This window comes from Pan paniscus, chromosome 12 (genome assembly GCF_029289425.2).
Source record: "Pan paniscus chromosome 12, NHGRI_mPanPan1-v2.0_pri, whole genome shotgun sequence".
In the NCBI taxonomy this organism is placed as follows: domain Eukaryota; kingdom Metazoa; phylum Chordata; class Mammalia; order Primates; family Hominidae; genus Pan; species Pan paniscus.
The window spans coordinates 83068975-83093470 of record NC_073261.2 but is presented as its reverse complement, the minus strand read 5'-3'; the positions used below and the strand labels follow the sequence as shown (position 1 = coordinate 83093470).

The 24496-nt window shown below is 42.8% G+C and overlaps 1 protein-coding gene across 4 annotated transcripts in view; it reads right to left on the bottom strand.

Moving 5' to 3' along the window:
- The window catches only part of THADA (THADA armadillo repeat containing), a 362591-nt gene that overhangs the window by 94441 nt on the left and 243654 nt on the right, over positions 1-24496 (bottom strand). For all 4 annotated transcript variants that reach the window (XM_003809126.5, XM_055108026.3, XM_003809127.7 and 1 more), the window contains one exon: positions 16729-16844. In XM_003809126.5, the coding sequence (XP_003809174.3) occupies positions 16729-16844 (116 nt within the window). The remainder of the gene's footprint in view (positions 1-16728; positions 16845-24496) is intronic.

Here is a 24496-nt window from a genome sequence, read left to right as displayed (position 1 = left end):
ATCCCAGCCCATCTGGGGTAGTTCTCTTATCTTAGCTCCTATATAAGCAGCTCAGATCACTTCTGTTCTCAACCACAATAAGCAAGAAGTACTAGAAGCTTCTTGTCATGGAGCCAGCACTGGAGTTAATGAATCAATATCCTAGGGACCACCAGCAGGCCCATAACGGGCTGGAAAGAAGGAAACCAGGTTAAGAGGAAAAGTGGGTGAGAGGCAAAGGGAGAGAAGGCAGGTGAGAAGGGGAGTGGGGGGAGAAGGAAAGAGGGGGGGTGGTTAGAAGAATGGGAGAGGGAAAATGGTTGAAAAAGGGGAAATTAGTCTACAACATGTTTCCACATCCCATTATGATCCCTCCACTTGACACATATCTACCCACCTCCTGCCCTTTATTTAAAATTCACTTCAAGCTGGGTTTAGGTGGCACAGGCACCTATAATCCCAGCTACTCTGGAGGCTGACATGGAAGGATTGCTTGAGATCAGGAGTTCAAGACCAGCCTGGGCAATATAGTGAGATCCTATCTCAAACAGCAATAACAACAACAAACCCCCCTAAAAACCACCTCACTTCAAAGCCCCTCCTCTATTTCTAGAGGATTACTTTTCTAATTATCCAGAAAACTACCTCTGAGGATACGCTGAATGGCTGTCTGAACCCAGGATATTTTGTTGAGCTTCCCCATCTCCCAGAGATCCCACTGGCCATCTTTGTAGTCTTGAGCACTTCACATCATTGTAACAGCTGTCCATGGACCAGATACTGCCTCTCCTTATATTTGGCTATATCCTGTGGATAGGAGTTAGGAGGTACTTCTTTTGATGGAGGCCACATTAAGCCACGTAAATGTGGAAGTATAAATTAAATAAAAAGAACCCACATCTGCCATTCCGATTTCCAATTTTTACCATGGCCCCCAGCCAAGTAACCATCATATGGCACTCTTAGACAAACAATAGGGGACTTGTTTAAACCAAAATGCAAAATGGTGATGAACTGCAGAATATATATATTTAAACAAGTTATTTCCCCCACTGTAATATGGAGAGTTTAGCTGTGCATGCAGGGCCAGCTGGCAGAAGCTTGCAAGGCCTGGCTGGCTACCAGGACTGCTCGTTTACCTTGCCCTCCCTGGGGGAGGTGTGGCGACAGAGCTGCATTTTTATGGTATGCCCCAACATCCATCCTGCCTTTCTTGGTCTGGAGCTTTGTGAGTGTTTATACTCACAGCCATATGTAGATGCTGCCCCACAGCCCTCCTACTTGGATTTTCCTTTTAAAGTGAAGCCATCCTCCATGCCCTGCTCTGGTCGTGGACCAACTTATACGGAATTCTTACTGAGCTACCATGCACAAAGTGAGAGACCGTGAGCTGTTAGTCTGTCCAGAAAGTGACTGAAGGTCCAGCTATGCATTGCAGAGCACAGTGGGCTTTCCCTGGAAGAGCAGGTTTTGATCCTGGGGAATGTAATCTGTGAAAGCAGAGGGCCTTACCCACTCCTACCAGGGTTCTGGGTAGGCATTCAGCAAGGCCCCAGCAGTCTGCAAAAGGTACTGGGGTCCCCTTTTTAGGTTAGGGCCAAAGCCACAGCCTCCTCTGTTTCCCTTAGGATTGCTGCTGCTGGAGGAAGCCCACAGCTTCAATGCCATGCCTTTGCCTTTCCCTCCTAATATTAATCACCTGCCTTTCCAGAGAGCCCCCAGGGAGCCTCCAGAATCCTCATATTTTTCCATCTTTCTATTAGGCATCTTGTTCTCATTACTGTACTAACACTCAAGCTATGTGCAGAGAATGATGAAAAAGAGACCTTGGTGTGGGGCTTGGGATTTGTTCAAACCCTGGGGAAACTGTTTTAGAGGGTGTATGTTTTTTATTCCTTTTACGAGAGATGCGTGTTTCCCTCCCTCTGTGACTTGTTTAAAAGTAAAGTTTAATATGCTGCCAGAGTAATTGCTGGTTAATAACTTAATAAGCTATGTGCTAGGAATTATGGGAGAAAAGTAGTATCCAAGAAAACTTTTATTGTACAGTTTGGGGCTTGGAAGAGATATAGCATCAAATCTTATATAGAATGTTAACAGAAGTCCCCTTTCTTTTCAAACCTTATTTCTCCCTAAAAGCATAAAAAAGGATAAATAGGTGAGGTGGATGAAATCTTCTGGATGCTGCCTGAGCTATGTAAATCACAAGGGGAGAATTTCTAACAGCACCGTCAATAGGACCGTGGTCATGTGAATTTGGCAAGGCACACACTTGGAAATTAGCCCTGGTAAAAATAGTAGTAATGATAATAACAATATCAACATCTTATTATATTAAAAGTTTTCTCTTTAAAAAGTATTCTTATTTTATCTTTATAAAATTCTTAAGAAGGAAGAAAAATAGAAATTATTATTCCCATTTTTATAAATCAACAAAGTAGCTCAAGTGACCTAGCCAAGACAAGGGCAGAAACCAAGAATAGAATCAAGGTTTTCTAGAAAACAAATTGTATCTATGTGTCCCAAACACAATCAGGTGAAAAGTGAGACATTAGGCCAAGCAATTAGAAACCACGTAGACTGGTGTTATATCCTGGTAGCCAGTCTGGTGAAAAGCCAAGGCTCCAAGTGCAGCTGTTTCTGTGAGGACCAGCATAAAGGCACATTTTCAACGTGGCGATTATGTTGATAGAGACTTCGTTATTTGACAATAGATAGTTCCCGTATCTCCTTAGCACTTTTATGTTTACACTTCCATTACTCACTATGCCCTCCCCTGGTCTCCTCTATTTCACACCTTCATTTTAGAGCTTCCCACTTTACAGATGAAAACTCAGGCCTAAGGAAATTACAGGCCACACCTTGCTGGGCAGTAGTCCAGCAGGGGCCAGACCACTGACTTGCTAACCTTGAGTATTCTCTGCCTCTCCTCAATGGCACTGCACTGTGTTTTCCCGTTAAAGGCTTTCCATTTACCAAGTGCCTCTAGATGTGACTCTCCTTGTGGTTACCCAGGAACGCAGAGCCTGCGGACTGGTGAGGACCCGTCTGGCTTGGGGAGTCCTAGAGTGAGCCCCTGAACTTGCGTGGGAAGGTGTTATTCCCAGAGGCCCCCAGGCCAGTCTAATTGCTGAGGAAGCCTGATCATCACTGGCAGCTGAGGGAAAGGAAAGGACAGTGAGACTTAGGAGGGCCTCTCTCCAAGATGCTCCCTTGGCCCATTCATGTAAGACCAGCTCATGCTGCCCACAGCCCTTCTGGAGGTGGCCGAAACCCCAGCCACACGGGACAAATGTATCAGGGCTGAGCAGCTTAATATGAGGGCAGATGTGCTCCTGCCAGGCCAGCGCACTGCCGTAAAGCCTGCGTCAGTTACGGACTTCAGTTAAAGGTGCTGTCTCTACCAGGTCACTACTGGAAAACAGCTGTGTGACCCGGGAGAACAAACTTATTTACATATTAAAATTTAGGGACAGCCAGCCAGCTGAGAGTGAGGAAAAGGGATATAGAATAGTTAAGTTTTGATGGCAAGAAGGTCTGGAGCATGAAGCCCTATCCATGGAAGGCAGCTCCTAAGAGAGGGCCCTGGCAGCCCAAGGACATGAAGTTGTAGAATTTTCCACAAGGATGATCAGGCCTCGGGAGAGGAAGAAAGCAGGTCAAGAGGCAAAAAACAAACTTGCTATTTACATCCCTAATTTGAGCCATCTTCTGAGACAGCCATATCTTTCAAGTAGGAAGAAGTCGCCTGCCCCCGTGTCTATTACCTCTTCTACAAATATCAGCTTAGATTAGATCACTGTTTTGAAATAGGGAGTTAGGGTGCTTCTCTTAGTCCTTTCTGGGGCTATCAACAGGAAGGAAGCCATGCAGGTGGGTCTCCAGGCCCCCACCCCAGTTTAGACCATATTGAAACCATCTCTACTATTTTCAATATCTTGAATTTCCACATAAGCTTGTTTGAAGAATGAATTCCACTGGATTAGACGATCTCTAAATTCCCTTTACTGTTATAAATTCTGTGGTTCTATGGTACTCTTAGCAATATTGGAAAGACAAAACCCATGTGGTCTCAAGTGCATACAAATATCTCTACTCCTATTACTAGCTGCCCAGGCAGGCAACAGGGGCTTCCAGGTGACAAGGACTGCTACTAGAGAGATTTCTGTTAATCCTTAAGAGACACTAGAAACTCTGATGACCACTAAGCGAGGATGGAAAGATGTAAAGCATTTAGTGTATTTCATGTGCATATAGACAGCAGCCTACTTACCAGTGTCAGCCAGAGCTCACTAACTTCCTCTTAACTCCTGGATCAAGTCCATATTCCTCTGGCTGACATCTGAGGGTTTCCACAACTGGTCTCTTATCAAATCTTGCACTGCTCTCTAAAGCACAGCAGCTTTCCTTCAGCTTGATCTCCTCACTGGCCCATGATACATCACATGCACTCCCTCCAGTATCCCACTGCACATTTGGTCCACCATCTTGATATGCTCTTTTCCTACCACTTTTTGGTGTTTCCAAATCACACTCTGCTCTACCACCCATCTCAAATATCTAACTCCTCTGATAAGGCCTTCCTTGACTATCTTAGTCCACATTCTTTTCTGAACTCTTGTACTTACTGTATGTACTTCTATGTATTTCACTGTCTAAATTTTCATTTAGATTCAACCATAACTGAACTCTGACAACAAAGACTCCATTATATATATCTAATACACACACACACACACACACACACACACACACACACACACACAATTAGGTTCCCACAATGCTGGGCGCTGTACTAAGATACCTTTTGTGTACTTGGGCAATGAGACCTTCACAATTTACTTGGCAACAAAGGTACTATACAAGTATAACTTTACTCAGTCTCCAACCTGAGACAATTAATCTTATTATTATTATTTTTTTTTGAGACAGAATCTTGCTCTGTCACCCAGGCCGGAGTGCAGTGGCACGATCTTGGCTCACTGCAACCTCCAACTCCCAGGTTCAAACAATTCTTGTGCCTCAGCCTCCCAAGAAGCTGGGATTACAGGCCCATGCCACCATGCTAAAAAATTAACCTTATCTAATAATTAAACTCACCTATCCTTTAAAGACTTCTCCCTCTTCCTGAAGACTTCCTTGACACCAAGCTGGCATTTATTTCTCCCTTCTCTGCTTCTGCAACACACTTTGACTCATTCTAGCATTGACACAATCTTGTTTATAGTTATTTAAATCCATACTTGTCTTACTTGTGGGGTTTCTGAAACAGAGACAATTATCATTCATTCATATATTTCCCACTGTGCCTAAACCATTGTCTTGTAATATTTGTGACTCTGAATTGGCTTTAATTGACTGAGAATGGCTCAATGAAGGTAACAAAGGTGTTAATTTATCCAAAAGATGGAAGATGTTACATGCTAAAGGAAACAACATAACCCACTACATTAGGGCTTTACATAATATTATGAGAATGTGCTGAAGACACTTAAAGCCTGCACTCCCTTGCAAGCTGAGCAATGACAACATTGTCCAAATCTTCCAACAGCAACACCCCAGTAAGCCAACAGCTACAAGTGGAACAAGACAGAGATTTCTGAGCCCTCTATTGAACTAACTGCCATCTCCAGGTTAGGTTTGCAGATTTCTATATTTAAAAAGTAGAAAGCATCAGCAGTTGGGGGTTGAATTCTTGGTGTGTGTGCAGTTGCGTAAAAGGACTATTTTTATTTCTCGCTGCAGTATGAAGAAGCTTTGATCTTGGACGACTTGCTCAAAGGCCCAGGATAATATATTGATCACTTCTGACTGTTTTCACCCAGACTCGTTTCCATAAGCTCAGTCTGTCAACAAGAAATACTTCATATATTTTCAAACTTCACTCTTCCTCAAACAGCTTATTCCTTTAAAACTTGAGGCTGTATTTGTAAAAGGGATATTTAATGAAGAAAATGTTTTGCACCTTGTCCCACTGGCTTGGGTTGAAATACGATAATGTTTCCTTTTGTATTTAAAAAACACAAACAGGATCTCATCCGGAGATATCATGACCTTAGACATTCCTGAGACGTCTGAAAGGGAAGTGAACATATGTCAGCATGCTTGGGTTTAAAATACACCAACTTCATTTCTCTCATCATTCAAATCTGCATGAGGCTCATGTGACTTTGAACAAGCTGTGCTGGAGGAGTAAAGACAGGTCCTAATGAGAACCTCTCTCTTCCAGTAAAATCTAGGAATTGAAAAGCAGTTACTACCTCTTCCATTTTTTTCCTAAAAAAAAAATAACTTTTTCTAAAGTTAAAAAAAGGAGGATCCTTTTTTTTGAAAGAAAAAACGAAGGAAAGAAAGAAAGAAGAAAAAACGAGAGAAAGAAAAGAAACAAACCAAAAGGCAAAACATAACCCCTAGCAATGCCTGGAAACTTGCTCTGTGGCTAGCGATCCCTGTTAAGACTTGCTTCCCTTAAAGTTTTGGCATGGACCACAAATGATAGCCTTAAAATGCCACATGATCATCTGAATATTTTAACAATCATCCTGGACTGGATTCATTTCAACGGCATGGAAGTGAAACAGCAACTTGCAGCTGTGGCAAAAGGCTGTGGCCTCTTTCTATTTCAAGTCATTGCAAAAGAAGGATCTCTTTCTTCAGGAGGGGACCAACCCATGAGGGATTTGGGAAGGAGCTAAAGGACAGTGGGAAAATGGAAGCAGACCTAAAACCCAGTATTTCTGCCTGGGAAGTGTAAGTCTCTTGTGTGAATAAATTTGGTGGTGAGAAAATAAATGCTGTTTTCAGCTGTTGTAAAGCAAAATAGAATCCTAAACCAGAACTTCTGCAGTTAGCCACAGACCCCCTAGGGAAGAACTGGGATTGCCACACAAAAGCCTCAGCTTTGTCTCTATAAGCATATTTTCCTTAAACACTTAAATCCACAGGCCCTTCAGGAGCACACCACTCAGCTCAGTGGGGTCCAGTAAGTAAGACAGAAAAAGGAGAATAGATGGGAGTATGGATAGGGGGTGACAGGGGAGGAGACAGGAAAGTGACTGGAGTATGGATGAGGGGGATGGAGAAGCAGACGAGGCACACATGAAAGGGCACATGGAGGACTGCATGGGGGTGTGAAGGGCACTTACAGGAAAGCTGGACAGGGAAGTGGATAGATTATTAGAATTAACTTGGGGTAGCAAGTCATTAGGTCTGGTACATTGAGCAGGCTTTCAACAAACATTAGCTCCCTCTACCATCTCTTCCCCTCATCAGCACTGTTTTATGCAAAAAATTTATTCCCAAGGTTGCTTTCCTTGTAACCTTGGAACCTGGTCTTGTATTTCTGAGAGCCTGTTTTTCTCACCAGAATATCAGACTGTTATTTTTCAAAATGATAAACACACTGCATGCCAACAAAGCACTGGTCCCATACAGGGCACTGAGGCCGCTGGGATGGCTGCCCAGACAACGGAGTATGGACTTCCTATAGAGAGCCCTGGGGCCATGAAGCCCCTCAACACAGGTCATCCCAGGTGGGTAGGGAGAGAATCTTGGGCTGATCCCTTCAGTAGCCTCAGCCCTCTCCTGTAGCTCCAAGCTCAGCCACAAGCCCTTGAGAATGAGGCAATGGGGATGGGACTATTTCAAATGGGGGAGTTGGAAGATCACAGAGCCTGGCACTCTGACCCTGGCTCTTCAAGGTACGTACTCTGTCCCCTGGGAGCTGGTCAAAATGGAGGATCTCAGGCTCCACCCAGACCTAGTGAATGAGAGTCTTCATTCTAATAAGATTCCCAGGTGATTCACGTGCACATTTTCTTTCTGAGAATCACTGTTCTAGAGAAGGCTTAAATTACTGCCACGCAAAACCCTCACATAAAAACACTGGATAGATGGAGGCAGTGTGGTCAAGTACAAAGAGCCCAATAAGGTGCCGGGAGCTAAGCCCTCAACAAATGTTAGTAGTTGTCAGGTAGGATGTTAATTCTGGTGAACTGTGTGAAAACGGATAAATCCTCCAGCCTCTGTGGGCTGTAGTACTCCACATGTACAGGGGTGAGAGTAGACTCTTAATACAATAAACTTCATGAGATTCCTTCCAGTTCTAAAATTCTAGGTCAATGATTCGATTTGATAAGACTCTGTTCTGTTGCTGTCTTTACACTGAAGTAGTGGTTTTAATATACAGTTGTAGTATTTGATATGGCCTGGCATACAGCAGGGCTCAATAGGTATTTGTTGAATGAAGTAATACAGGGATAGTTATTCTATTTAAGCTTCAACTTAAAAAAACTGGGCTGAGTGTGGTGGCTCATGTCTGTAATGCCAGCACTTTGGGAGGCCAAGGCAGGAGGATCACTTAAGGCCAGGGGTACTAAACCAGCCTGGGAACAGAGCAAGCCCCTGTCTCTACTTTAAAAAAAAAAAAAAAAAAAGGGCCAGGAGTGGTGGCTCACATCTGTAATCTCAGCACTTTGGGAGGCCGAGGTGGGTGGATCATGAGGTCAGGAGATCGAGACCATCCTGGCTAACATGGTGAAATCCCATCTTACTAAAAATACAAAACCTTAGCCGGGTGTGGTGGCAGGTGCCTGTAGTCCCAGCTACTCAGGAGGCTGAGGCAGGAGAATGGCGTAAACCCCAGAGGTGGAGCTTGCAGAGAGCCGAGATCATGCCACTGCACTCCAGCCTGGGTGACAGAGTGAGACTCCATCTCAAAAAAAAAAAGTTAGCCAGGTCCAGTGGCACACACCTATAGTCTCAGTTACTTGGGAGCTGAGGTGAGAGGATCACTTGAGCCCAGGAGTTCAAGGCTGCACTGAGCTATGACCATGCCACTGCATTCCAGGCTGGGTGACAGAATGAAACCATGTCTCTCAAAAAAACGATTTTTTTTGTTTTTGTTGTTGAGACAGAGTCTCACTCTGTTGCTCAGGCTGGAGTGCAGTGGCGCGATCTCGGCTCACCGCAAACTCCGCCTCCCAGGTTCAAGTGATTCTCCTGCCTCAGCCTCCCGAGTAGCTGGGACTACAGGTGCATGCCACCATGCCTGGCTAATTTTTGTATTTTTAGTAGAGATGGGGTTTCGCCATGTTGGCCAGGCTGGTCTTGAACTCCTGACCTCCGGTGACCCACCTGCCTCAGCCTCCCAAAGTGCTGGGGTAACAAGTATGAGCCACCGCACTCATCCTCATTTTTTTTTTTTTGGAAGTGCCATAAGCCTCCACAACAATCAACCATTAACTACACCACAGTATCAGGTTTAAATGGTACTTCTGAGGGCCAGTGAGATAACTTGAAATATCTGAATCAGAAACTCTGAGGGTAAGGCCTGGCATCACAGGTTTTAAAACCTCTCCAGATGATTCTAAAAACGCAGCCATGAACATTAATAACTAGCATCAGCCAATCTGCTACTTAATAAATGCCAATAGCAAGGGATACAAACTCCTGTTTCCATGGGAGCTCAGGTAACCTAATGAGAGACGCGGCTGGGCGGGGGCCGTGCAGAAGCACAGAGTATACTCATCACGGGAGGATGGCTGGGACTTAGCTCTGGCCCATTGTGGCCACGTGGGAATTTGAGCCTGGTGGTGCCAGATCTTCCAGTTTTTCAAAAGAAGCTGTAGATCTTGATTTACTATGAAATTTCCTCAGTTTAAAATGTCAGCAAATCATTTAAAAAAAGAAATGTAAATCCTCCACAAGTCAAACAAAACACAACTATGGCCAATCTGACCCGAATGCACTGTCGGTTTGAGCCCTCTGGCTGACAGTGCACAGCAGGCCTGGGCCTGAGCAGCACCCCAGGGAGGGTCTAGGGGAAGACCCCTTTTAAAGAAGATAAAACAAAATGCTAACGCAGGGCCATCTCTGTGTGGTAATGTAGAAAGTAAAAACTGAAGAACAATCTGTACCCATTTGACTTATCTGTTAACTCATGCCAAGCTGAAATGTTAACTAAAATGGCTGTGAGACATGTGGTGTGTCTCCCCAGTTGTTTTCACTGTAGAAAAGATTTTTTTATATTAAGGCAGTTTTGAGAAGAGTTAATGAAATAATATTTACAAATCTCCTCATACGAAGCTTGGCACAGAATAAGCATTCAAAACGTAAAAGTTTCCTCAACTGAATTTTTTATATCTTAGTTAAAATTTTGGTGGAGGTCTCTCACGCACTGTTGGTAGGCAGATGGACTTTTTTAGAAAACAATCTGGCAGTGTATACCAAGACTTTTTCCATTTCCCCTTGACCAATTTATTCCACTTCTGGAAATCAAACCTAAGGCAATAACCCACAATCACACACACTCATACACATACACACACACACACACACACACACACACCACACTCATGTACAAAGATTTTTCTGAAACATCATGTACGACACTAAACAAATGGGAAACAAACTGTATGCTAGCAATGGTTAGGTAAATTTAATGAGTAATTATTCAGGTGACAAAAATATGCTACCTTCAAAAATGATGTTTTCAAAGTTTTTTTTTTCTTAATTGAAAAATAGGCAAAAGTATTTTATTTTTAGAGATGCACAGGTGGTAAAACTAGGAAGAAAAGCAAAGAAATAATTATCATAAAATGTCAAGACAATGATAACTTCAGATGAATGATGGGGTATATTTTCTTTTAAATATTTTCCATTAAAATGTTTTAAATTGTGATGAAATATACATAATATAAACTTTACCATCTTATCCATTTTTGAGCGTACAGTTTGCTAGTGTTAAGCACATCCATATTGTTGTGTAACAAATCACCAGAACTTTTTTTTTTTTTTTTTGAGACAGAGTCTCCCTCTGTTGCCCAGGCTGGAGTGCAGTGGCACGATCTCGGCTCATTGCAACTTCCATCTCCCAGGTTCAAGCGATTCTCCTGCTTCAGCCTCCCAAGTAGCTGGGACTACAGGTGTGCGCAACCACACCTGGCTAATTTTTTGTATTTTTAGTAGAGATGGGTTTCACCATATTGGCCAGGCTGGTCTTGAACTCCTGACCTCAAGTGATCTGCCCACCTCGGCCTCCCAAAGTGCTGCGATAACAGCTCTAAGCCACTGTACCCAGCCTCCAGAACCTTTTTCATTCTGTAAAATTAAAACACTATATCCATTAAACAATGCCCCATTCCCTCCTCTCTGTAGCCCCCGGCAACCACTATTCTACTTTCTGTCTCTAGGTCTTGACTACTCTATGTACTTTGTATTAGCAGAATCATATAGTATTTGTCTTTTTGTGATTGGCGTATTTCGCTTAGCATAATTTCTCCAAGATTCATCCATGTTGTGGCATATGTTGGAATTTCCTTCCTTTTCCAGGCTAAGTAATATTCTGGTGTATGTATATACCACATTTTGTTTATCCATTCATCATTCATCAATGGACACCTGAGCTGTTTCCATGTTTTAGCTATTGTGCATAATGCTGCTATGGAAACCTCTTTGAGACCCCACTCTCAAGTCTGTTGGGTATGTATTCAAAAGTGGAATTGTTGGATTAACATAGTAATTCTATTTTCAATTTTTTGAGGAAATATCATACTGTTTTCCACAGTAGCTGTATCATAAAGAGTTTGAAATAACAACAAATGCTCTCATGATACTATCGAGTGAAAAAAGGAAGGAAGCTATAACTTACATATACAGTATAGCCTTGACAAAGTTAAAAAAAAGCATAGGAAAAAAGATGAAGGAATTACATACAACTCTTAACCAATAATAGTGATTTATGGATTGTGGTAAGAATAGACTTCTACTCTCTTCCAAATTTTGTACTTGACTAATTTTCTATGATAAGCATATAGCAGCACACAACAATGAAGGGAAAAACGGTGAAAAAATTTTAGTAGGGCACATATTTATTTCTGGTTATCACATCCACTGCATGCATGCATTCATTCATTCATTTTCTTGAGACAGAGTCTTTCTCTGTTGCTCGGGTTGGAATGCAGTGGCATGATCTCAGCTCACTGAAACCTCCGCCTCCCAGGTTCAAGCGATTCTCATGCCTCAGCCTCCCAAGTAGTTGGGACTACAGGCGTGTGCCACCACTCAGCTAATTTTTTGTATTTTTAGTAGAGATTGGGTTTCACCATGTTGGCCAGGCTGGTCTCAAACTCCTGGCCTTATGTGATCCACCCACCTTGGCCTCCCAAAGTGCTAGGGTTACAGGCATGAGCCACCGCACCCAGCCCTGACTAGTCCATTTAGTTCACTAAGTTTACCAAAAGAAACACACATGCAATATATAAACATACACATACACACTTATTTTTTTCCTTTTATAACCAAAGAAGGAGAAACTAGATAGCCAAATTCACTTCTGAAAAGTTTAAGCCTAATATAATACTAATTACAACTCTTAGCCAAAGTAAATAAGCGATCTAGCTGGGACAGCTGAGCTGGAATCTGCAAGTAGCAAGGGTGGCAGGGCATGGGGCTCATGTCTGTAATCCCAGCTTACTTGGAAGACTCTGGTGGGAGGACTGCTTGAGCCCAGGAGTTCAAGTCCAGCATAGGCAACACAGCCAGACCTCATCTCTAAAAATAAAAAATAAATAAATAAATAAAAAACTAAAAAAAAAAAAAAGTTTTTGTAATTAGCATGAGTGTCAGACTGGGTGATTCCTCTCTCATGATGCCCACTGCCATCCTTTCCAGGGCAGCAGCAGACCCCTACTAGACGGCTACTCTCATTTCGTTTCTGGTCTAGGTCAGTTTAGTTTTCTTTCAGTAGTTAGTAAACTGCTTTAGACAGTAAACTGGATCAAGAAGGGAGGAGTGGAGGAAAAAGGGAAGGAAAGGACGTGAAGGATTAATGAGCTGATTTCCATTAAGGCTTTGACATCCTGGAATGAAAAGCAGCCTGTAAGAGCAGAAGCCCAGTCCTTTCCTGAAGCCATGTTGCCAGCTGACCATTCATCACCAAAAATTCCCCAACAACTCCATGGCTATTGCTTAATCACCTCATATAAATCCCTATTAATCTTACAAAGTCAAAACACAAATATAGGACAAAAGTCTTCATTTTATGTTCCCTCAATTTCAGAGTCAAAATTTAAAGACTGAATTGGTTATCCAATAGTGCTAATCAATTTTTTAAAAACTTTCTTTGAGAACAAAAGGACAAATACATATCCACTAGCATTTTTGTACTTATGGGACTGAAGAAACTCAGGCTAATGATCAAATAAATTACGGAAGGAAAAGGGTGTCGGTGTTAAAATTTAAGGCAACATTTTTTTCTTTGCAAAAACATTAATTTTTCATAGCTTATATTCAAAAGATACAGAAAATCCTTAGTAGACTCAAAGGAACATTTATTTTTCTTTCATGTGTAAATTACCAGGGACATAAAAAAGCCTCTTCAGTAGTTGAATTTGGAATACTCTGCACTGTAATATCTTCATGGGAAAGGCAGGTGAGAAAGTAAAGACAGGGGTCTGTTCTGAGAAGGGACGGCTAGGACAAGAGGGGTGTGTCTGAGCATGGAGTTAACTAGTATAGACAGACAACTCCCAGAACAAGAGGGCCTCAGGGACAGGGCAGGCATGTGACACCGAGGCTTCATCACTTATACCCAGTTCTATAATTTGCTATTTAGGAACCTCAAAGTTATCCTGTCAATGATGTGGATAATATAGAAAGACTGATACATAGCTTTGGAATGCATTGTGCTGTCTGGCAGTATGTTTTCCTTCCAAACTCTATTTCAGGCTCTGAACACATCCTGATTAACACTTGTAAAAGTGTGCTGGGGAGCAAAAGGAAGCCTGGTGTTAGGATCCATTTACAGACCACCCACAAAGCGGAAAGTTCACACTTGGATAATAGAGAGTTGACTGTACTGGAAACAGAAAAGTGGCTTTCCTAGATTCTGGGCAAGGAAGGTGGAAACCCAGTAAATTGCAGTGATTCATTCCTTTGTCTTCTAGAGCTGGAAAATCATGGAGAAAAATCAGAAGTGGGGTGGGGAGCAGAGGGAATGAGAATGGAAAGCCCAATTAGAAAACAGCAATAGGGACCACAGGACAGGTTTTAAAAGGCCAGTAGGACTTCCCTTCCTCTTAGCTGCAGAGGAAGCTGATGGCAGCTTTGTCAGCCATCTTCAGGCACTGCACAACATGAAGGTCCACTCAATGGATGGCCTGCCGCTCCATCTCCTCCATCTCATCCAACAAGAGGTAATGGACTCAGGAAGCCAGTGGATAATGACTTTTTATGAGATGCATGAAGGAGTAGCAAGCTAAGGGGGCAGAAACTCCTTCCTTACAGCACTTTAAGAACTAGAGTGTTAGGATACTTGGGACAGTCCTGGCTAGAAGCAGGTTTCAGAGGATAATTTCTGGACAGCTCTGACTTCTTGATCCCCAGAAATAACAGGTAGGAAGAAGTGGCCTATTACCTGGCAAACAGCTGAGGGTACTGATGCGATATGTATCTTTGGGATGCTAAGAGCCACACAGAAGGCAAATGGTACTAGGCTTGGGTAAACACTTCATGGGTAAGCAACTCCTACTCTCTAAATAAAATGGAGAAAACAGGTTGGGTGCAGTGGCTCACACGCCTGTAATCCCAGCACTTTGGGAGGCCGAGGCAGGTGGATCACCTGAGCCCAGGAGTTCGAGACCAGCCTGGGCAATCTGTTGAAACTCCTTCTCCACCAAAAAACCCCACAAAAATTAGCCAGGCATAGTGGCGTGTGCCTGTAGTCCCAGCTGCTCAGGGGACTGAGGCGGAGGGATCACTTCAGCCCCAGGAGGTCAAGGCTACAGTGAGCCGTGGTAGCGCCACTGCACTCTAACCTGGGTGACAGAGCATGACCCTGTCTAAAAAAAGGGAGAATAGACTAACAGACTAAAAATGAGAGGCTCCCAATAACTTTACCGGCATTTCAGACACAAGATAATTTCTCCATCAATATCCCTATCCAAAGCTATTAATGTTGAGACAATAATTGAGATACACACATCCACACATTGGGAAATCCACCACTGGCTCCTTCACCAAAAGGTTTCTTACAGGAGCTTTCACTGTGTGGCCTGGGCATATTTCCTGAGCCCCATTCTCTGCCACTTGTGCCTTACACTTTAGGTTCCAGAGGGCTAACTTCCTTATGGTTCTGCAAACCTACAGTGCCGTTTCATATTGCTGTGTCTCTGCCTATGCTATTACCTAAGCCTGGAATTCCCCTACCTGTGTTGGCCACTTGGCAAAATTCTGGCTCACTCTTGATGGCCAGTTTGATGTCAGCCCTCTCTCACCCCTCTTCTGGGGTACTGCTGTACCTACTACAGAAATTTGTTATAATACTTACTATACCAGATGAAAATTATTTATACACATCTTTCTCACTTCCTGGAAGTCCCTGGAGCCAGGACTAGCTCTTTTATATTTTTGTATCCCTATATCTCCTAACACAAAGGCTAGCAGGTAGCCTATGCTCAACAATGCTTTGTTGAATTAAACTGATTTGAGAGCCTCACACAGCCCATTACTTGACTTGCCATAGAAGGTAAGAGCCCAACAAAAGTGACCAAAAGCACACTTTTTGAAAAATAAAAAAGAGAGGCTTCTACTTTAGACAGCCAATATACTTTTTTCTTTTTTTTTCAACTTGTTTGTTTCTCAAACTCTAAGCATCAGAAATTTATTTATTTTTGAAACAAGGTCTCACTCTGTCACCCAGTCTGGAGTGCAGTGGTGCAATCACAGCTCACTAGAGCCTTAAACTCCTGGGCCCAAACCATCCTCCTGCCTTAGCCTCCCAAGTAGTTGGGACTACAGGCATGCACCACCATACCTGGCTAATTTTTGTTGTTGTCGTTGTTTTGTAGAGATGGGGTCTCGTTATGTTGTCCAGGCTGTTCTTGAAATCCTGGGCTCAAGCAATCCTTCTGCCTTAGCCTCCCAAAGTGCTGGGATTACAGACATGAACCACCACACCCGGCCAATAAACTGACTCTTAATTAAATGCGTGTACTATGGCAGGAAAGGTAGTAACACTAACACATGCGCCTCTTCTGGAGCTACTCTGGTGGAACTTACAGAGGACCTACGGGGGGCCTTTGCAGTTAATACTATCCTACCACCACCAGAGTCCTGCAACACAGATTTTGAACATGGCATTACAGAGAGGACTCCCTGTATATTACATGAGAAATTCCTTTTACTCCTTCATCTTTCACACAGTAAATGTTCTAAGTTCCAGGATAAACTAACAATGGCAAGGATGAAAAATATGTTTCTATTCTTTTTTGCCTTGCTTATTCAAGCTACCTTACTACCCACCTAAGAAAGGCAACTTCCATCCCCTCTTGCTATTCACACCCTATCTGTCCCTCAGTGCCTGCTCAAGCCTACAGCAATCTCTAATCTCTGAGTTGCCACGGCACCTAAGAGTCTGTACCACATGATTTAGTCAATTACTGCCTTTCATTGTTATAATATCTAACACAGGACTGGGCACGCAGCAGGTTTCAACAAAAACAAGCTGATTGGTGGGCAGATAAAAAGCCATATTACATGCCCCTCAGTCACTTAGCAGTTTTAGAAAAATTGTCAAGAAAATATTTTTCTTTCTTTACCACAACCCAAAGTTCTAAAAGGATAAATACTCCAATAAGTTTAGAAAACTCATGCCAATGACTTTTAAAACTCCGCACAACTAGAAACAGCAATTCTCAAATGTATTCCTAACTCCTGATAACTCCTTGCTCATGTGGGATTTTAACATACCTCTTGGCCAGCCAGAGTTTGGCTTTGGTACAAACAGTGATGTCAGTCAGCTCGTGCCGGAAGTCTGAATTCGTTCCGTGTTTGGAGTCTGAGTAGGCTTGCAACAAATGAAAAACCTAAACCAAAAAAGAAAAAAAAAAATCCTGCTGTGAAAATATATTTTTCCTAAATGCTCAGTTCCTCCCTTTTAAGTTTCCTTAAAATGTTCCCCTCAAAGAAAACAGACACCTGCAGAATGTAGCTCTGGTCTCTTTGCAGAAAGGCATGTTGGTTTTGGAGGATGTAGCAGTGCCGAGAAACCCAAGTCCTTAATCCATACCTTGCTATGGGTTTCTCACACAATCCCCAAAACTGATGACTGTGGCCCAACAATCATCTACCACAAGAGTTTATTAGTTACAAACAACCTATACACTGATTTCAGCAAAGAAATGCAAACATCTTTATGTTAGCTGTCGCACATGAAAATAAAATGTGCCTTTTAAAGTCAAAGTTTTAAGTTTAAAGAAAAATACATTGTTTGAGAGTCTAAACTGGTTTACATGTCTGAGTTCATTAGAACAGTCGTGGCTAAAGAAGTAGGTCAAACTAATTCTTGCCTTAGCAAATACTGGGCAGTGATGTTTGTAACTATTTAGGGTTTTTTTTTTTTTTTTTTTTTTAGCAGATCTTCCCTTCGATGTCAGGAGTGAATGCAGCAATGCAGACGTCCCCCCCTTATACAAGGATACTCGTGTATATGCATGTATGTAAGTACTGGATTCAGCAATGACATCCACAAGGCCTCTGTGAGGAGTACAAATCTATAGCAGACAAGGAATAAGGACAAGGGCATAAATGAGATCTTTTGACCTTGGCTAGTGCCAAGGAGAGAAATGCATGTCAAGAGAAATCCTTCAGTCTCCAGCCTCCTTATCTAAATCAAGAGGAAGAGGTGGGTGCGGCAAAGTAAGCATAGATAAACACACTAAGAACTCTGAAAGTCTATTTTAACATCATCTGTTTTCTTTCCCTATTATATCCTTCTCTAGAGCTGTGAATGATTCTTTCTGTGTAACCAGATTCAACGTTTTCCTCTCCTTCTCTCCTATCAACAAGGGGCTGACAATAGTGAAATAATTGAGAGTTAGATACGGAAGGGGGTAATGAGAAACAGAAAAGGCCAGATAAAATCAATCCAGAGTCATCAGACCCTAAATGGGTAGACTGGCAGGTTTTACTGGGTCAGACGTCTGCAATCACCAACAACAAATACATGCCAAGCACCTTCTGTTTACAGAATCAAAATAAATTTCTTCTAAACAGAAGTAACTGTACAGGAGAGTGCACACAAGTCCCAATGCGGAGACTGAAAATGCTTTCTCTAATAATGGATCTGTTATTTCAGAAGCAACAGATCAAATGTCATGCCTTCACCACACCCCCGCAGGGACCCAAACCACCCGTCGTGGAGTCTGGAGCAATGGGTCTGGCTGGAGCTTCTGTTCTTATGTGGTGACTGCCAGAGGGAAAAAATACCTTCCTCAGCCTGAATCCCCACTGTCCTGAAAGAGCTGGCAAAGTCACTGGGCTTTGCTTTACTTTTCTCTACAGCTGCACAAAACCAACCACCAGGGCTTTTCATGGTGTCACAGGATCGCAATTAATCAGCAGACACCAGCAAAATGCATGACTTCGGAATTTACTTGTAAAGAAACCTGTGAGATTTTCAAATGCTTCTCATTTAGAAGCAATCACTTCAAAAATAACTCCTGATGGATGTTTAAACTTAGTCCTATATTTGCTCACCTTACTTGGCAAAAACAAGACTGTTTTTGAAACGCTTGGTAGCTCTGGTTTATGAAAATCAGCCTACAATTCTGTCACACTGGGTACAAACCAGACAATTGTGACCCTGGTTATTCACCAGGAATGGAGAGCGATCTATTTACACGAGACAAATGGAGAGACAGGTACGCTGAAAAGAACTGTGGCGGAAATAAGCATGTCAAAGGGCCAGGGTCAGAGAAGTCAAGGAAAAAAATGGGGCAGGGAAGGAGAGGGAGAAGAGAAGACAGGGGAAAGAGAAAGGAAAGAAAGTTTTATAAGCAATTGTATGAAACAGGTTAGTGTTTTTGAGATATTTTTCTTTAAGAAAATAAAAATATTTGAGTACACAACTAACCTCATAGACATTTAGTGTGTTGGGTTCAAGAAAAATGAGACCATCCTTTCGCATGAGGTCCAGGTATAAGGCCAGGCCCTTTGAAACTAAGATTTGATCAAGGTCAGACTCAGGAGCTCCGGCAGCTCCCAAGAAGGGCAGTTTGTCCACCAGCTCTTAAGGGATGGCAAGTAGCAAGGCAACTCTTTCTTCCTCACTTTCCTAAAGTTCTGGTCCCAAAGAATTCTGAGGCTAAGAAAGTAGTCAGACCCAGGCCTGTACTGAACCAAGCACAGAGAAACCAAAGCTGCCAGAACCAAGGAGGATGATTAACTGCCAACACACATGAGAACTCAGAAGTGCAGTGTCATTTTATGTGTCCTAAATTGGCAACTGAATCCAAACATTGTCAACAAATATTTATTAAACAACTCTTATTACCAGGCACTGTCCAAGGGGCTGCAGCAGAGACCAGATAGTTCCTTGCTTTCCTGTAGCTTACATTCTAGTCATGGAGACATGAAAAATCAATAGCTTTCCTGACTCTGCCTGGTCATGATTTACAACCTGCAAGGCAGCATCGTCATCACTTTTGTTTTTATGCTTGACCTCCCCCTCCAATAAGTCTGATGCACTGTAGGAATTCAACAAGCATTTGCCAAATAAAAACGATGTTGGTATTTGGTGCTTCTTCCTATATTCACTCCTTTAGGACACATTCCCTTGGGTTTTGTGAGCTATCGTAGTGCCGACTTCTGTGTCTGGAGTGGAACGGAGAGCTGAATCACGCCATACTCCTCATCCCAGTGGATGCCTCATCTGATGGTGGAGGCAGGAAGGCTAGATTAGTGCTAAGAATCCAGCCTCATGGGAAAGTGGAAGAGCATGGATTTTGAAGCCGGGCAGAGATAGGTGTAAACCAATTATCAGTTTTGCGGCTTTGGGCAACTTAACCTCTGTTTCTCCATGGTAAATGGCCTATAATAATATCTAACTTGTAGGACTGTAGAGAGATTTAAAAGAATATATATACTACTAGGCACGCACTAGGGAAGTGATAACAATGTTGATTCTTTTCCATGTTCTGTCTGCTCCCTCTCTTCCAGCCCCATTCCAAAAATAAACAGTCAGAGAAGACTTTGCAGAAAGAGTGATATGCATACGTGGCCTTAAAAACAGTCTTGCCAGAATCGAGGGAAGGGTATGCAAGCAGTGAAAACAATTAAAACACATTTTAAGGGTATTAAAATATTGGTAATGCCAACAAAAGGAGTGAGTCTTAAACTATGGACTTTAGTTAATAATAATGTGTAAATACTGCTTCATTAATTGTAACAAATGCACCACATAAATACAAGATATTCATAGTAGGAGAAAATTGGGGGAAAGAGGTGGGGAGGAGAAAAATATTTGGGAACTTTCTGTATTACCAGTTCAATTTTTCCATAAATCTAATGGTTCTAAAAATAGTCTCTTAATTTTAAAAAATATTGGTACTATTCAGGGGACAACAAGTGGTCCTGTGTGCGCAGAGAACAGCCAGGGTGTGCACAGGGTGGTGGCAGACACAGCTGGAGAAAGGAGTCGGGTCTAGTCAGATAAAGACCTTAAAGGCAATGTCATGGAATGTGTACTTTATTCTGCAGACGGCAAAGATTTCTTCAGAAAGTGCTGTTGGGTGATGAGATCTGTAACTTGGAGAAAAAAGCCAGGGGCAGTGTGGAGATCATAGCAGAAGGGGTGGAATGCCCAGGACTACTGTAGTAGTCTAGACAAGAGGAGGGGAGGGTTGAAACCAGTGGCTCAAAACCAATAGCCTTTGGGCCAAAAGTGGCTGCAGATGTTTTATTTAGCCCATACAGTACTTTTAAATCAACCTTTATGAATTGGGATATTTCACATTAAAGTCATCCTGATTTCCATTTTGAAAAATTAGATCTGGCTATAGCGGCCCACCTTCCTGTAGGGCAAACAGTCACCTGGCCAGAGCTGAGCAGCAGGAGCTGGCCCCGGAGATGAGAACTGCACTCTCTAGACCACCGCTGTCACCACTATTACTATTGCCTGTTACTCTAGTCACTAAGACGGAGGGTCAATGCCATTTATCAAAGCTCTTAGGCTTTTTTGTTTGTTTGTTTTAAACTTTCGGAGAATCAAGAAAAAAATAAAATACTTACTGAACCCAAATCTCTACTAAAAGTTTGAAAACAAAGAATGGGCAGAGAGCCCCTGTGTTTATACTCATCCCCCTTTGGTTCACTTACCTGCCTGGCACGGGTAGGATTCTGATTTTGTGACATCTCCACCCCACCCCAATCTAAACTAAAACAGCAATGGAAGGAGAGGAAAGGATACATTTGAGAGAGCTTCTGCGGGCTGCAGAGGCAGGGCTTGGCAACTGCTTTAGACAAGGAGTTAAGGCGCAGGAAAGAGCCTCTTAACTTGGGCAGCTGGTGAACAAGGGGCATCTTTCAAGATGGAGATTATAAGAGAATCTACAGCAGGCTTGGGAATGAGGGAGGGGAATTAATGAGTTTGGTTGGGAATATCCATGTGATGACTGCTTTACTTAGGATAATTTATGTCGCAAAAAAGAATTCTTCAGGGACAAGAGGGAGCTCTATTAATAATCACACTGGGAAAAACAGAGGACAGATGCTTACCCCTAGCTGTAATAGGTCCCTTGGAGAAGGGTTAGAGGTGGACATAGGGGTCATCAGCACAAGAAACAGGAGAAAGCTTTGTTGCCCTAAGATGGTTATGACCCAATCAGAAAAAGACTGAAAGCACATTATGAAACAAACAAGTACAAGCCAACAGCATCATCCATGACTATCATAGGCATGGAACTGCCAAGAGATGGGACTGTCAGCCCTGCCCTGAGGAGGGGGTGGTCATGGAAGCAGCTGGGAGGAGCAGGGAATGCACTGCAGGAGGGTGTCAGTGAGTAGGCTGATTTCTTGCCCCTGAGATGCAAGCCTTAATGAAAGTTTGAGGGGAACTGAGAAGTCTGGAGAACCTGGAGGCAGTTACCCTCTGTCCCTCACCCCTCCACTCTAAACACAGAGAGACTCAGGGGAGCCCCAGGCATCTGTGCAAAGCATGGGGTCCATTTTGGCAGCTTTGAAATGCTCTTTGAATAAATGCCATGGGCCTAAAAAGAGTCATGAGGCAGTTCCCTGAAAAAACTTGCACTGCACCAGTAAAATATGTCTAGTTTATGCTGCTGGACTAAAATAGCAACTTGTGTTAGACAAGATCAAGATGATATATGGTTGTTTGGGAATGCAACGCTGAGATGGGTTTTCCTCTTCACCAAGCATGGCTTCCAGGCAATTTTCCCCCTTATAAAATCAACAGCAGCTGAGCTCCAGAAACCAGCAGGATCCAGCAATAACAGGACAAGGTTAGACAGGCTATGAAAAAAGACAACTCTAATAAGAAAAGAGATGCTCATTTCAAAGGTCAGATATAAATGGGGGAAATGTATCGTAATCATTAAAAACCTCAAATTCTGAAGATTAAAAAACCTGTCCACTTTTGCAACTGTATTTTCTTAAAAGCAAATGCTATGTTTTTCCCTTGCTGCATGCAGACTACAGGTGAATATTTTTGACCCTATCACCTTCAGCCAAGTATAAAATTTCTGTATCTGCCATTTTGCCTAGTTTTCTCCCTGCACTGCTTCAACCCCCAAAGCTAAGTCAGTGCCACATTTTCCTTCGTGTTTACACAGGATTTTATTTCGACTGGTAAAACATCTGTATTTTTTCAGGGACTTAAATAAATGATCTATGCTGGGAATGTACAGTATAGGGTGATGTCAGGCCCCCTTTTTCTCGACTCACTGGGCAGAACAGGCAAACATTGTTTCAGCCTGTAGTTGGGAATGTGAATATTTATCCTGTCGACTTAATTCATACAAACAGAACTGCAGGCAGGCAGGCAGAAGTATTTTATGGCTCTAGGTCAGATTGAAAGGGGGTAAAAGGGTAAAAGGGAGATGACTGAGGGAGGAATCTAAACTTTCTAATTCACAGAAACAAGCCCAATCACATCACTGCTGGGAAACAGATACAGCAAAAATTATTCAAAATGCAGATTGTGTTTGTATGTGAGTGGAGGGCAAGGTGGGAAGGCAAGCGAGAGAAAGGTCTCTAACAATACAGTATGTCATTTGCAGTCATTCCAGTGTGGGCTAGGATTTGTTTTCCGCTTCAGGCATATTAACTGAACCCCAACTAGGCCGTAGGCCTCTCAGGAGCACCCCTCTTGCCTCTGACTTCCACAATGCAGGGTGCCATGCTTATTGGGTATAAGTACCTACTTATATCATCTGTTCAGAGCTCAACATGTTGTTTTTTATTCACAGCCCAACTGGGCTAGAGCCTGAACCTTGGGATACCTGAATTCCTCAACCTGGTCATTCCCCAGAAGAAAGTGCTTGGTGGGCACTTGCTGTCCACATGAATCCACCAATCTGCTAGAGGGCCAGCCAGGAAGCATTTCATGTGGTTGCTTCCCTAAACTTCAACCTGTTTATTGGGTAAGAATACATCCTTAGGACGGTCTTGCTAAGCCCCCAAAACATGACACCTTACTGTGTTGTGTGTTGCTGCCAGGAAAAGGATGCTAATTACAAAGTGTAATTACTTCCTAGCTGATTCTAGTTTGGGGAGAGAATCACAGGAAACAGGCCGTGAATATCTTTAAGGACTACAGTGTACAAAAACACAAAGCCTGCTGGGGACTGGAAATTCACTTTGGGCCTCAAATCCATCCCCTCCTTTCTATTAACACTCCCACTATTTTAGTTCAGGAGCAAGAAGACTTTGCACCCAGATGATAAAAACAACTTAACTGCCTGGTCTCTGCCTCCAGCACTTATTTTACAAATGGCCAGCAAAGAAATATTCCTAAAGCCAAGCTCTGAGGACATCATTCTCAAGTTCAAAATCCATCAATGACTTTCAACCTCCTAAAGAATGTGCTGGCACTAAAGGCTCAATCTACCTTTCTAGATTTAATTTCTGTTTCTTCCACTTTACGAACCTATTCTGTGGCCACAAAGAACAATTTCCCATTCGTAACAACTTACAAATGCTTTCCTGGCCAGGACGTTCCATCATTTGTCTCCCCACCTTCTCCAACTCCACCTACTGAAATTCCATTAATAAAGTAAGGCCCAGCTTAAACATCACCTTCCCCATAAAACTCTCCCCAGCTTTCCTCAACTACCCCCACTCCCACCCTAAAACTCACTGTTTTTCTCATCAGTGCCCCAACATCTCCTTTAATTTGATGATTTTAAAAAACTGTTTAATCCCATCATCATGGTTATCAATCTATACTATCCTTTTCTAGAGTATAGAGCTCTTTATCTGGCAGGGAGAGGGGCTGAAAACAGAGGATTCATTGATTTGGAATTCTACCACGGTCTTGCTAGGGGTGGCAGAACAGAAGCTGCATTTGCAGCAGCAGCTGGGGTGCTAAAGTCACCTCTGTAAACTCTGGTCACACCAAGGTGTTGGGGGAAATAGTACTGACAAGAGAGAAAGTACACATTTGTCTTGGATCATCTCTCACCTATTGTTCTAAATTCTATAAAGTAATTATGAGTTCCTT